This window comes from Pseudopipra pipra, chromosome 3 (assembly GCF_036250125.1).
Source record: "Pseudopipra pipra isolate bDixPip1 chromosome 3, bDixPip1.hap1, whole genome shotgun sequence".
In the NCBI taxonomy this organism is placed as follows: Eukaryota; Metazoa; Chordata; class Aves; order Passeriformes; family Pipridae; genus Pseudopipra; species Pseudopipra pipra.
In genome coordinates this window covers 59,229,628-59,243,627 of record NC_087551.1, presented here as the reverse complement: position 1 = coordinate 59,243,627, position 14,000 = coordinate 59,229,628, and the positions used below count along the sequence as shown (strand labels likewise).

The window sequence follows — 14,000 nt, the reverse complement described above, 5'->3', positions numbered from 1 at the left end:
CTGCAGAAGCACAAAAAACCGCACAGGTTTCCCACTGCCCGCAGCCGGCAGAGCGCTCTCCCTGCGGCCCTCGCCTGCCCCTGAGGGCGGGGGGGACCCGGCAGGGCGGCCGCAGGCCGAGGGCACCCCAGCAAAGCCGCACAGGGCCCGGCCCCGGGGGGCTCCAGCGGCCCGCGCCGCTTCCCCGCCTGCCGGCGACACCCTCACGGCACCCTCCTCAGCACCCCCTCAGCCCGGGCTCCAGCTTCTCCAGCCTTTCTTTAAGAGGAGGGGAGAGAAGGCGCGGGGGACGCAGCGCAGGCTGGACGAGAAATGCCAGTTCCTCTGTCCATGGAACAGTGACCGCTGCGAGGGAGAGCCCGGGGCCTCCGGCAGCACAGTGATTAGTGCATAGACTAATTAGTCCATAAACAATTTCCTTCAAGCCTGGCTGAGTTGCAGCGTGCTCTTTAGAAAAAAATTTCTTCTGTAATGTGGAAACAATCACAGGATGACACTAAGCTGTTCACATGTTAATTACTTCCACTGTCAAAAAAAGGATATAGAAGCATAGGATAGTTCATATTGAAAAACACCTCTAAAATCGAGTCCAACTGTTAACTTAGCACCGCCATCTTCACTATGAAATCGTGTCCCCAGTTACCAGATCTAGATAATTTTTGAACACTTCCAGGAATTCCACCACTTCCCAGGGCAGCCTGTTCCAATGCCTTACCACCCTTTCAGTTAAGAAATTTTTCCTAACAACCAATCTAAACCTCCTTTGGTGCAACTTGAGACCGTTTCTTCTTGGCCCTGTCGCTTGTTCCTTGGGGCAAGAAACTGCCGCCACCTGGCTATGATCTCCTCTCAGGTAGTTGTAGAGAACAGTCAGATATCCCCTGAACTTCATTTTCTCCAGGCTAAACAACCCCAGCTCCCTCATCTGCTCCTCATATGACTTACTCTCCAGACTCTTCACCAGCTCTGTTACCCTTCTCTGGACATGCTCTGGCACCTCAATGTCTTTCTTGTACTGGAGGGCTCAGAACTGGACACAGGATTCAAGGTGCAGTAGCCTGCTGGCAGCCTGTCAGCAGGGAGAGAGTGAAGGAGTCTGCATTGCCCCATCAGGTGTGTGGATGAACTGGGGAATGATGCCTTGCCTGTACAAGTATGCCACCAGCTGTGGTGAGGTCTGACTCTCTCACCCCAAGCCATCAGCCTTGCAAAAATCTTGTCCATAATTTTTCCCCATTACTTCTTTGTCCTTTTAATCATTATGCCGGTAACTTCTCTGATTAGTCCAAAAAATCAAGTAGCTTCTGTAGAACAGCTTTTTGAACATATCATGAGAGTGCTGCATTTTAAAAAACAGTGCTACTTAGCATTTTCTATAATTTTTAATGGCAAAAAAACAACTGAAAAGAATGGAGGCAGTAGCAAATTGATAGTAAAAAGTGATGGTTAATTTATAGTCAAAGACACCTGCATTTGGAGATTATAAGCAAACAGCATGCATATCAGCAGCCCATTTAATTCAGTTATCCAAATTGATGTGCTACTTTTGTTGATGTCCTAGTTACAAGGGCTGGAACCAGTTTGTTGCTATGTGGGTATAACCAAAACTGTGTATTCTATACCCTCTATGTAATTTCTGATGGACTCTTAATAAAGGGGTTGTTTGCAGCAGCTGCCCAGGGCACACCTGACACCTCAGGCTACAAGCTGAGTGTTAAAGAAACCCTTCGAGGTAGGGGAGTGTTCTTCTGTTTTCACACCAATGACTCTGCTGTGATAACTCTCCTCTGGAAAGGCACCTTCACACCCAGCCTGAGGGGTCATCTCTGCTAATGGGTCACAATGGATGGGCATAATAGGCAGCTGACACACCTAGACCATCAAAGATTCCAAAAATATCCCATGACTCACAGAGTTAAATCACCCTGTTGTGAAACTCCCCATCCTGGGGGAGGTACTGAGCATTCCCACCTTAACTTGAGCATATATAAACTTCAGGTTTTGGGACTTCTGGTGCCACTTGTTGGACTGAGAGGAAGACCAGAACTTCAACAGGACTGCAACCATTATTTCAACAGGACTGCGAACAGCATCCAGACCAACACGTTTTCCTTTCCTTTTACTTAATACCCAGTCGGGCCACATGGTGCTCAGCACAGGGGCTAATGAATAATGTTCTGTTCTTGTCCCAGGGTGCTGGGTTATGTGTCTGTCTTTGGGGATTAAAACCAGTTTTTTCTGTATCATTGTACTTATTGTAATCTTTTTAGTAAATTGTAACTCTGATTCTCGAGTTGGATTCATTTCTCCCACCGGTTTGCTCTTAAACCAGCACAGTTGAATGTATGTAATTTCAAGGGCCACTCTATTTCTGAGGGATAAGAACAGACAGGTAGAGTCAAAAGATGCAAAATCAGTCAGAATGGGTCCTATAAAGGAACATGCACATGACATTTGCATCACCAGCACTCCCTCCCTCTCATTGCTCTTCTACCCTTTTTATGTGGTGAGCTGGGGACACAATACTTGTGCTGAAAGAACCTTTTTTGTATATAAGCTTGTAGAGTCTACAGAGCCATGGCACTCAGTATATGCACCAAAAAATGTCCATCTAGAAGAGTTATCAAAACTCTCATGGAAGTATTTGAGATAGGGTGTCTCTCCTTCCCTTTTTCTGCGTTAAACCAAGACACACAGCCTTAAATGCAAGATCATGTTGCCTTCCTCTCCAGGAATGCCAGACAGCAGAAGTGCTGGGAAGTCAGGTCTGGCTGCAGGTGTTCCTCACAGGGGTGCTGGAAACCACCATCCCTTTAGGGCCAGTCCTTCAGCTGCAACAAAATGTTTGCTTGGCCTCTGAGATCAATACGCGCAACCTCAAGCCTTGAGAAAATCTGATCTTTCCAGAACCCCCCTGCCCCCCACTTTCCTTTTTTGTTTTTTTTAGCATGCAGCATTGAAAGGGTTTGTCCCTCTGGCACCTGAGGGATGCGGTCACATGCTTGGTACTTACTGTTTAGCTAGTTCCGTTGATATTTGCTCCAAAGAGCATCCTTTTGTCTCTGGTATAAACACAGTAACAAAAGCCAGGGATGCTAGGCTCATTATTGTGTAAATGAAGCATACCCAGGACAAGCCAATGAGCTCTACAAAGGAAGAAAACATGTCTTTTTAAATTTTCTAATATTGCATTTTTTGTTTCTCTTGCTGTATTTTATAGTATACAGCCCCTAATGCACAGAAGTTAGAAAGAAGCTAGGCTGTAATTCTTAGCTCACATAGCTCAAAAAAGAAGAGTGGCTTTACTTTTTCTAATACTCCTTATGAAAGAAAATTGATAAGTCCATATTGATCCACTTAGCATGAACCTGTTGATTTATTTTGCTTGCGGTCACTCTGGATGAAAACAGTGAGTAGCCATTGCTACTGGCTTGTGCCAAGGCAGTGCAGATCACAAGAGCCTTGAATTTTTGCCTGTGTATGGTTTTGGTCCACATTCTTTCATGAAGCAAATCCAAGCATGTTTTACACTGTTAACAGTTGTCTCCAGTTAATCCTCCCCACCTGTCAGTTCCCAGCATTTCCACTGCGAGTCACGGGTCCTGTGCCAGAAAGCGATCCAAGACTGAACTCCTAACGAGCTCATCCAAGAACTAGCTGTTTTCTGAGCCTACAGTCCAGGGGCAGGTAGGTCCTCAGGCTGAGGGATGAACTCTGCAGCCCCTAGAAAGTAAAGCACATGCGAACCCAACAGGCTGCTACAGCTGCCTGTACCCAGCTGGACCACTGAGACATTTGTCACTTTCATCACGGGCTAAAAGTTGCAGCTGAAGCTTCTAATCCAGCTGGTGTCTTCTGCATCATATACCTAAGTGCAGGTGCTGCTGGCCACTGTGACCTCCATGTGTATTCATTTGACAGAATTTCCAGTTCTGCCTTTCTGTTGTAGAATAAGAATGTACTTACACTTCCATAAATCCAGATTAGACCCAGCTAAGCCAATAGAGTTACTGGAGCTTTACAGTCATTGAAACTGAGACCAGGATAGCAGCGAGGTGTGCACTAACAAATAACACTCCATGACAAGAGGAGACCTTCAGGTGAAACCACTGATGCTGAGCACCTGAGGTCTGTGCTGTCTGGTTTTGGGGATGTTTCTTTAGGAATAACTCTAATCTGGTCCGAGTGTTGGCAGCTGGAGTGCATTCACTACACATTTTCTTGTTTGGTTTTGTCCAAAAACCTGTGCAGTTCAGGAGTGCAGTTCTGTGATGCAAACCAAAGTGCAGTGAGTGGGGGCAACTGGATGGTTTCCTTCTGAAGAAGACCGTTGATCTAACTAAAGTGCTAGTGTGGACACACTGAATATTACTGGCATATTTTTCCTAGTTTTAATCAAGAAAGTGCTCAGGATGGGGAATTTTATTATTGTTATTATTATTTCTCTCTTTATTTTTTTTTTAAGAAAAGAAAACACAAATGTGAAACCCCATTTTAGACACAGATCACACTCATTTTCAAATCTGTCTCAAAAAACATCTAACAGGGTGAAAACCACCTTGACTTTTTGTGGGTTGATTGTCTGCCTCTGGTGGAGAGTAATGTGGAGTTAAAGGAAATTCCGGAATTTCTACTCCCTTATATATTTTGATTTTCAGCACATATTTTCCTCAGAATTTTCCTAAAATTTTCAAAACTTTGTATAATATAAAATTAGAAAAAAATTGCTAATCAATAAATTTCAGCATCAGCATTTAACCTTTTCCTTTGATTATTGTCACATTAGAAGCTACTATATGGTAGTCTACTTTCTCACATTAAAATGTGAAATATTTTTAGCTCACAAAGACACTTTTTTCCTAAAGAAAATTTTCTCAAAGCCAACACATTCCTGTGAAAAGGAATGAATTAAATGGGAATGTCTTCAAAAATGTTTGATCAGAAAAGGTGTGGTCTGATCTAGAGCAGAACTTCCATTGACTTTGGAAGACGCAGAACTAAATCCTAAATATTATATGTTTTCAACCTACTAAGGCAATGGTGTTTTGAAGAGCTGGATTTCACAGCCTGTGGAGCTGATGTGCAAGGTGGTCTGATAGCTAGCACTGTGAGGCTGAAATTACTAGCACAAATGTAGAAAGATGTTACACCAACACCTAAACAGAGATCTTGGCTCCTGGGGCATCACAGCTGCAATTTTAGCAATGTTGTTTGTATAGGAAATATTTATTTTGCTCACTAAGAGAATATAAACTTGGAAGGACACAGAGAAATCTTACCAGTTACAGTCAAAAATGTCAAGGAGATGAGGAGATTTATACCCCAGTTCATGCTAGATGTCAAAGCCATAGCCCGTCCTCTGATCCCACCAGGGAAAATTTCACTTAGGACCAGCCAGGACACTGAAATAGAAGGAAAGAAAAAATTGTTGTCTTTGAAAGAATGGCTTTCCTTGCTGTAAATCTAGGTAGTCAATGAATTCAGGTGAGGCCACCTGAAACAATAAAGTTATTTTCAGGGGGTTAGGTTTGTGAGGGCCCATGCTCTGCAAGCAGCATGTGCAGCTGTCAGCATCACCCCAGGTCACCACCCCTTCATCCCTGAGCCAAGGACGGGTGGCACTGGACTGGGAAAGTGAGCTCTGAGTGTACATCTGTGTATGAAAGGGAATTCTGACTAAATAACTCTTGATATAACACTAATGGAAGTGGGGCAGCAAACCAAAATAATCTTCAGCCTCAGAGCGGCACCGTGTGTTTATGCCACCTTATAAATCAAGCTGCCACACTGAAGTATGTTTGCTATTCCAGCTCTCTGCTCCATATAAATGAGATTGCTAAGATATAAATGAGATTGCTAAGGTATAAATGAAGAGAGAGGGACTGATTTTTGACTGCTTCTTATCACACCACACCACAGGTGATCTAAATGCTGGTGTTGCTAGCTCACAAAAGCAAATTCAGATGTGAAGAGCTGGCTGTGTAACCACTTGATAGCAAGAGCAATTAGAAAAAAAAAAGACAAAAAAAAGACACCACATATTTGTACCATTTCTGATTATTAGAAGACAAACAAAGAAAACCCCACAAACAAACCCAAACCCTAACCAAAAACTGCCTCCTTTTGTTGATAAGCAAGATGCATTAACAAGAGGTTGCTGTGTGGAGAGGTTGTGGGTTAGCAGATGACCAGAACAAGAGCAGAGAGGTACACCACACATGGATGAACTGTGGCTTCAGACCCTTGGTGATGCAATAATGGCCATCATTATAAAAACAACAATTCATCTGTGCTGTTGTTTCTGCAAAATGACAGATAAGAGTTTACTCAGGGCACTTGAACTGGGCAGTCTTAAAGATATATTTTAAAAATAGGCTCCTGTACACCTGTACATGCAAGTGTGTTTCATGCTGCCCTATCCCTTTGGATCCTTGTAGAGTTCCTCTGTGACAGTATTGGTAAAGGTAGAAGAGAAAAAGGTGATCCAGAAGGAGACTAGAAAGGACTAGCGAAAAGGGGGAAAAAAACCCCTAAGACTTGAATCAACTGAGTAGATTTGAGCAAACTCTAGATTTCTTTGTACCAGAGATTTGAATTCAAAAATATTTTGTGGACCTGGCCCAGACTTTTATGTTTTTTAGGGAAAAATATAAAAAGCTTTGCTCCCACAGTGGGAGTGACCCAGAAGAGTAATGATTTTATTCTGCAGAATCAAGACCATTCTGCTTAAAGGCCTAACACTGTTGGGCATAGTCAAGTGGCACACAGCCATAACACAGCCACCAAGTCTAACAGCAGGCACGTTTTTTTCTTTCTTTTTTCTGACTTGGATCACATCAAAGTTTAATACACTCGCTGCTGACAAAACAAATGTTGCTCTGAAGAAATGCCCTCAGTCTGTTCTGTAGTGTGTCTACAGATGAGGAAGGAGCAAAGAAGAAGCAAACTGACCTCTCAAGCAGGTGTTTTTTCCCTGCCAAGCCAGCTAGCCCTGTACCTGAGCAAATTCATGGGTATATCATGATTGTATTTTGCCCCTCCTCAGCATCAGGGCTGTTGAAACCAGTCCTGTTAGTCACATCTGATACAAAATGTCACGACAGGGAGTGCTACCTGAAAAGCAAAGTAGTAAGTGAGAAGCAAAGGAGCCCTTCTGAGAGGTGCATGCACAGCTGCTGAAGTTTGTCTTCACAGGACAGCCTGGCAGCCAGCAGCCAGCTCAGCTGGAAAAATTATTATACACTGAAAACTGGCAAAGGGGATATTTACAGTCACATTAGGATTAAAATAAAGGTTGAAAGAATTCAAGCCCACTTTCTGCAGGGCATAAACCAACCTCCAGGAATAAAGCAGCATTGTGGGCACTGGGGGATGGCTCATGCCACAGCTGAAATGCGTGACACTGCAGCAGTTCCAATACTATGCAGTTCTCCAAGGACAGATTAGCCCTTTCAGGCTGAGTATAATTTGTCTGGAGGTTTGAAACATGTTGGGTTTCTGTTAAGAAACTAAAATACTTGAGGATCTGCATCAGCCACAATAGTGGTTAGCTGCTTTTACTGCAACCAGTTACTTACTTCAGACAGATCCCATCAGACTGTTCTTCACGTCTGCTACTGGCAGCTACATCCGCTGGCTCTGACCTCCACTTAGCTGGCAAGGAGTGGATAGGCTTATTCCTCACGGAGAAAGAGCAGTGTAGAAATCCGACACTACAGTCTGTTTATTCCTTTCACCAAGCCGAGGCAGCAATAACGATCGATTCTTTGCTTTTAGCACCTCTGTGGGATTGTGTATACTGTTTGTACCTTTGCCAAAAAGCAGCAGCTGCTGTAGGTATGGCAGGGATGTGACTTTCTTGGGGGGAGCCAGCAACTAGGTTCAGGCTCCAATTCATAATGACTGCTGCTACCTTCTGTGTTGTGTGCACACAACACTGAAGAAATTTAACCTACACGCTCCTGAAGTCACTGCCAAGTCAACTGTGTGCTTTGCCTTCACCAGCCTAAGCAGTGGCATTCTACAGGGGAAATCAGCCTATCCTTGAAAAAAGGATCCAAATACCACCCCCCCTCCATCTGCTGTGTAATCTAACAGTATTTCAAAAGGATGTTGTGATAGCAACCACATTGCACAAACAATAGTTTTCAGTGCCTGCTCCAGCCACTCTTGCCTGATGTTAGTGGATCAGATGGGAAAAGAGAGCTGGTGCTCTCCAGGTCAGATGTAGATAAGAGATATGGCTAAGGGCTAGACAGCAGGAGTCTCTGTGCTAGATTCCACAACTGCAGGGTTTGTTGCTGCAGGCAGTAACTCACCTTTACTGACCTGCAGTGTGCTGTATGTTGACAGCAGTTAAGAAAAATTGTGCAGTTTAATGGTCCAGGAAAAAACCCACCTACTGCAAATGCAGACAAAAAATACTGTATTGGATCAGAAAGCTTAACTGTTTCATTAAATATCACAAAAACGAAATGCCCTGACATTCCTTGCCCAAGTGGGAAGAGCAGAGGATTCAGGTATACAAACAGCCCCTTGACCACGATGGTGACATTCACCTCTAAACAAAGTCGCAGGGGCTGTAAAGGCAGGAAACAGAATAATAATGGAAGATTTCTGCTACTTCCATTAAGTCTGAATAAATTGTATAATGGAACACAGTTCTGGGAGTATATTTTAGATACCAGAGATGATGGCTTCTTTTAGCACTTTGCCTGATACTTAATGAGAGAAAAAAGTCAAATCATGCTTCAGTGCTAAGCATGGGTAGTTCAACTGTAGTAGCAACTGTGACCGAGATGCTCTGCTACATTGGTTATAACATTTTAAATTCAGTATTCTTGAAGAAATGGAAAAGCAAGAGCCCACCATATTTTGTTTCAAAAGGAGAACAATATTAGCATAAGCTTGCTTTCTATAAAGATCAGGGTAAATTCAGTGGTGCTATGGAGACTGTTTAAATTACCTGGTTAAAGGCTTAAAATACACATATAACCAAATAAATGTGAAATAGCTCAGCTCAGATAAAGTACTGAATGAAGAAAACTATTAGAAAAAGGAATGTGTCTTTCTGAAAGGTATACACTGTGTTTGAACAAAGAAAACAGTATGATTGCTGAAACATTACTAGCAGTACCATCATCAAGCAGCTGAGTGTTTTGAAATCGTGCTGTCTGAGAGGATGAGAGAACAGGGACAGAGGAGCTGACATGCCAACACTGAAGAAAACATTCCATTAGGATGCAGGAAGGGGTCAGCCTGGTACACTGTACCAAGCTGTTGGCTGGAGGTAGAATATAGGTAACTAATCTCAGCTGGAAAGGGGGATATGCACAGTGTCTTTAAGAAGAGTTGAGAAAAACCATGTCTCTTTGAAAGAGTTAAGGCATGGGGTTAGAACTGAATGAGCCACTGTGCTTTTCAGTCTCAAAGAGCTTTAGAGAAATGTTGTGGGATATAAAAGAAGCTATTCCTATGGATCAATAACTGTTTGTTACAGGAAACAAAGGACATGGCCAGTTTTCAGAGTGGAAGACAAATACTGTATTTCCAGATCTCTCAAGAAAGGGAGGTGAATGTATGTGCAAAACTTACCAATGGTACAAAATCATTTGGGGTAATAAAAATTAAGGATCATAAAGAATTGCAAAAGGATCTCAAAATATTGGGTACTTTGAAAAGCGACCCATAAAATTCCTTATCAACACATGCAAAGTAACACGCAGGGAGAAAACCAGACAACAGTACACACACCAGCTGTGCTTGGGACAGAAGTGTTAAAACCTCCATGGTCAGCTCAGGGACAGTATCAGCTCTGCAAGACAGAGGCCATGGCTGCAAAAGTTTGGCAGTTAGGAAGGCAATGAATGTGCCATTGAGCATGCTGTGCCTCTGTATTTGTCACGTCACGTGCCAATTTGGTCAACTCAGAACTAGATGAGCCATGGAGAAATGTGTATAATGGGCTCTGCAAAGAGCAGTTAAAAAGGTGAGGACTCTTCAGCTTAAAAAACGTACAGCAGAGGGGAACAGAGTTGCAGTGGAGATGAAGTGAAGACTGGTTTTAGTCACATTTTTAAAGATACAAGGCAAGAGAATCCTAGTGAAATTACCAGGGACAGCAGTTAGGTGAGACGGGAGGATATGCTTTTACAGACAATGTGTATTTCAACTATGGAACTCACTTTTACAAGATGCTTCATATGTGAAAAATATTGGTGAGTTAAATCATTAAATGCTGGTTGCCTAAACATTATTTCTCTGTATTTGTGAAAAAAGATCCATCAAGAACTACTGTTTACCATAACAAAAATAAATCCTCAACATTTTTCTTGAAGTTTGGAGACCTACTGATAGGTGGAAGGACACAGTCTGCATGTTGCATGGGCCTTTTCTTCTATATTGTCCCTCAGTACCTGCTATTGGGTATTGTTTGAGTGGTCTTTTTGTTTGAGCCAATGTGGCCAACTTAATAAGCTTTATACCTGGGCCATAAGCAAAGAGATGTCTCAGACTCTCATGTAATATCTCTCTTATTTCCTTTCTTTACAGATATGCAGTAAATGAAAATTTTAAAAAAAAATTAAAAAATTAAGAGACATCAGAGAAGCAGAAAAATATGAGAATATCTGAGAAATACCACAATCTTGAGGGTGCTCAGTATTGAAGTGAAAGAATGAAAAATGTCCTTGTTTTAACCTTTTTCCTGCCAGGAGGCAGAAGCAAATTGGTAGCTGCTCAGCAGCTCTCATTAATGAAATATTAGATTCCCTTGGTATTCAATTGCTGCTTAGCATTTTTTCTTTCCTATACCTGTATTGTGTGATCAAATTCTTTATGGTGAGATTTAGAAAATGGTCACTGCAATACATGAAAGAATTCAAGTTCCTGAGGTATAAACTCTGGAAAGAGATTAGGTGGATTTACAGCTTAGGAGGGAAGTAGGCAGAATATGTAAGACTTTGAAAGGGAGGACTGGGTTGTTAACAACCTGAGGTCCAAGGGAAGATAAGGAAGGGATTATCCCACCAAGTGATGCAGACAGACCATCTAAGAACACTGGGGAAGGATGCAAGCAAGCCACTGTGAAGCTCCCATGACAGGAAAGAAGTCAAAGGACTTGGCTAATGACTGGCTTTGCCAAGACCAGATTTTTTTTTCCAGGCTTATGAAACCCCACAGGTATTTCATTTGCCTGGTTTCTGTTTCCATTGGGTATTAACAGAAATAGTCAGGTGGCCAACTACTTCCCACTAAAGGTCAGCTTCAGACCTAGTTGGCCTTGATTTCAAAGGGCATGTTGCAAGGGATGGCACAAGCCTTCACAGTGTGCATGGCGATGAGGTGTTTTCCCATGAGAGCTTGCAGCACTGGGACAGAGCTGGGATTTGGGAGGGACACACCTGCTGCTGTCACACACCAGCACTGTCCCAGCATGGCTCCCAGCACCCACACAATGCAACTCTGGCAAAGGCTTTTGCAGCAATTCCAATGAAAGAAATCTAGGGGGCTGGCAAAAGACTGGAAAGAAGAGAGTGTGAGAGGGAGTTTGTCCTTTTCCAAAGCAGATAAAGGAGGTATGACACACAAAAGGCCGACTGGAACTCTGCCCAAGATTTTGTGCAAGGGGCAAAAGACGATGGTGAAAGGCATTAAAAATCTATGATTTTGCTTAATGAGAGCTGTCTTTCTGGCTTTCCCCCGTGATATGAGACTGAAGTGGTTGCTCAAAATTAATAACTGGCAAATATAGACCAAATGAGCAGCTGTATTGCTTTGCAGAGCGTGTAAGCTGCCAGCGGAGTGCCAGCCTGACAGTCATACCCTGTATGCGCACATTAAAAGGAGTGGAATTGCTATATTGCCTGAGAGAGAGAGGAGTAGGAGAAGCCTCAGCTAACCTCATGCCTTTGGCTGCATCCTGGCAAAGGCAATAAATATATTCATTGATTCTATGCCTTCCAAGGTGCTTCTCTCCAAGCAGTTTTATGACTACTGGTTGCAAGACACTTGATACCGTTGATGATATAAAAGGAGTTGATGTGGTGTGGCAAATCTAAATTATTTTTCTTTCCTTCCGGTACACTACAATTCTGTTTCTAATGGTTAAGCCTTTAAGCTGACTCCTTGCAATAGCATTCTAAGGACAAGTGGGATTTAATCCTTTTTTCTCTGAGGCTCTATCAGAATATATAAAAATTTTTGCCCAGTCTTTATACTATTTGCATCACTACCTGATAGACAAGCTGAGAACTCGCATGTGCTTTTTTAGGGAACCTCAGTGGACCATTGAAATCACCCTTCACTTGTGCCTCCTCCAGTTTATGCAAGAGGAGCAGGAGGGTTAGAGGGGAAGAGACTGATTCCAATGCATTAGTTCCTTCCTGTTTTCTCGGCCACTTGAGAAGGAGAAGAGTGAGATGTAATTCACCTCTGATTTTCCCGAGCCATCCTTCTTCCCTTAACCTTCTCACAACTGTAGGCCTGCATTTTTAATGCCTTTTTTACTATTTGAATTTTCGTCTCCATGAACTTGAAAGAAATACATCTCATATGGGCTTTCCTTTTTAATGCAAGCTGTTCAATATATTCTTAAATCTATACTGCCCATTTTCATCCTGACAGAATAGTCACAAACATGAGCTTTCTTAGAGACAGTGATTCCCATCTGAAGGATTACCAGACAAGTAGTGATAGATATATAAGGATCTAGAAATGGTAGAATTCTCTTAGTTAATGTGATCTGTAGCCCATCTTGCCCCAAAAAAAGTGCTCAGCAGCAAATCTATCAGTAGGATTGTCTTGGTTTCAGCTGGGAGAGAGGCCATTTTCTTCTCAGTAGCTGGTACAGTGCTGTGTTTTCAATTCAGTATGAGAATAATGTTGATAACAGACTGATGTTTAGTTGTTGCTAAGTAGTGCTTATTCTAAATCAAGGATTTTTCAGTTTCCCATGCTAGGTTTCCCATTCCCAGGGAGTAGGTACACAAGAAGCTGGGAGGGAGCATGGCCAGGACAGTTGACAGGAACTGGCCAAAAGGATATTCCATACAATACAGCGTCATGCCCAGTATATAAATTGGGTGGAGTTGACCAGGAGCCACTGATCACTGCTCAGGAACAGACTGGTCATTGGTCAGTGCGTGGTGAGCAATTGTATAGTGCATCACTTGGTTCTCTTGGATTTTATTCCTCTCTCTCTTGCTCGCTCTCCTTTTCATTACAATTATCAGTATTGATAATATTATCATCATTATCATTAGAATTATTTTTATATATTCTCTTGTTTCAATTATTAAGCTGTTTTTATGTCAACCCATGAGGTTTATCTTTTTTTCGAATTCTCCTCCCTGCTGGGTAAGGGGCAGGGGAAGGAGTGAGAAAGCAGCTGTGTGATACTTAGTTGCCAGCTGGGGTTAAAAAAGAAGGATGCATCCCAGCTTTACTGTAGGCAGATATGTAATAGTCTGTACCTCTTTTCAGGTACCCTAATAGAAGTTTTTTTCAACCAATGTAGGAAATGACAATTCTGTTTGCAACTGGATATTAACAGCCACTGTCTCTGTCTCTCTCTCTCTCATCCTTTGTTATGTAGACTCTCAAATTCTCCCATCAAGGCAGAACAACTTGCAGAGCAGCAAAAGAAAAAAAGAAGAGAGAAAAAAGGAAAAACAAGCTTTCAAGGGAGAATGTGCTTATTATAATAAATCACCTACTGCCATCCAAAAAAAAGGCCTTTTAATTAAAACCTGAAATATGTATTCCCATTTGTAGGTGTTTATTTGTTCAGAATATTGAATTGAGGATAATCCTTTGAGGCATTTGCAGAGGAATGACTGCAGAAGCCAGAGGCTCTAATTCATGAGGAAATTGTACATGAATTAGTTTGGCTTATCACATGTTTCACTTCTAAAAAGTATGCAGAGGAGAAATTACCCAGTTGGGTGGGGTAAATTAACCTGTTTTTCCAGTATCCAAGGGCTAATGTTGGTTCTTGATGG

The 14,000-nt window shown here is 42.4% G+C and overlaps 1 protein-coding gene and 1 long non-coding RNA gene across 4 annotated transcripts in view; one reads left to right on the top strand and one right to left on the bottom strand.

The window, feature by feature from the left end:
• Positions 1-14,000, bottom strand: part of SLC2A12 (solute carrier family 2 member 12) — a 34,917-nt gene that overhangs the window by 224 nt on the left and 20,693 nt on the right. The window contains exons 3-4 of the mRNA XM_064649443.1: positions 5,280-5,402; positions 3,014-3,146 (exon numbers count right to left, since the gene is read on the bottom strand). Of these exons, the coding sequence (XP_064505513.1) occupies positions 3,014-3,146; positions 5,280-5,402 (256 nt within the window). The remainder of the gene's footprint in view (positions 1-3,013; positions 3,147-5,279; positions 5,403-14,000) is intronic.
• LOC135411627 (uncharacterized) lies at positions 26-13,760 on the top strand. Of its 3 annotated transcripts, XR_010429234.1 has the most exons (4): positions 26-2,105; positions 3,572-3,687; positions 9,500-9,988; positions 13,617-13,760. It is a non-coding gene; the product is annotated as an uncharacterized LOC135411627 (long non-coding RNA). The 3 variants fall into 3 exon arrangements; XR_010429235.1 differs by lacking the exon at positions 9,500-9,988 and having other exon boundaries at positions 39-2,105; positions 13,595-13,760; XR_010429233.1 differs by lacking the exon at positions 9,500-9,988 and having other exon boundaries at positions 42-2,105.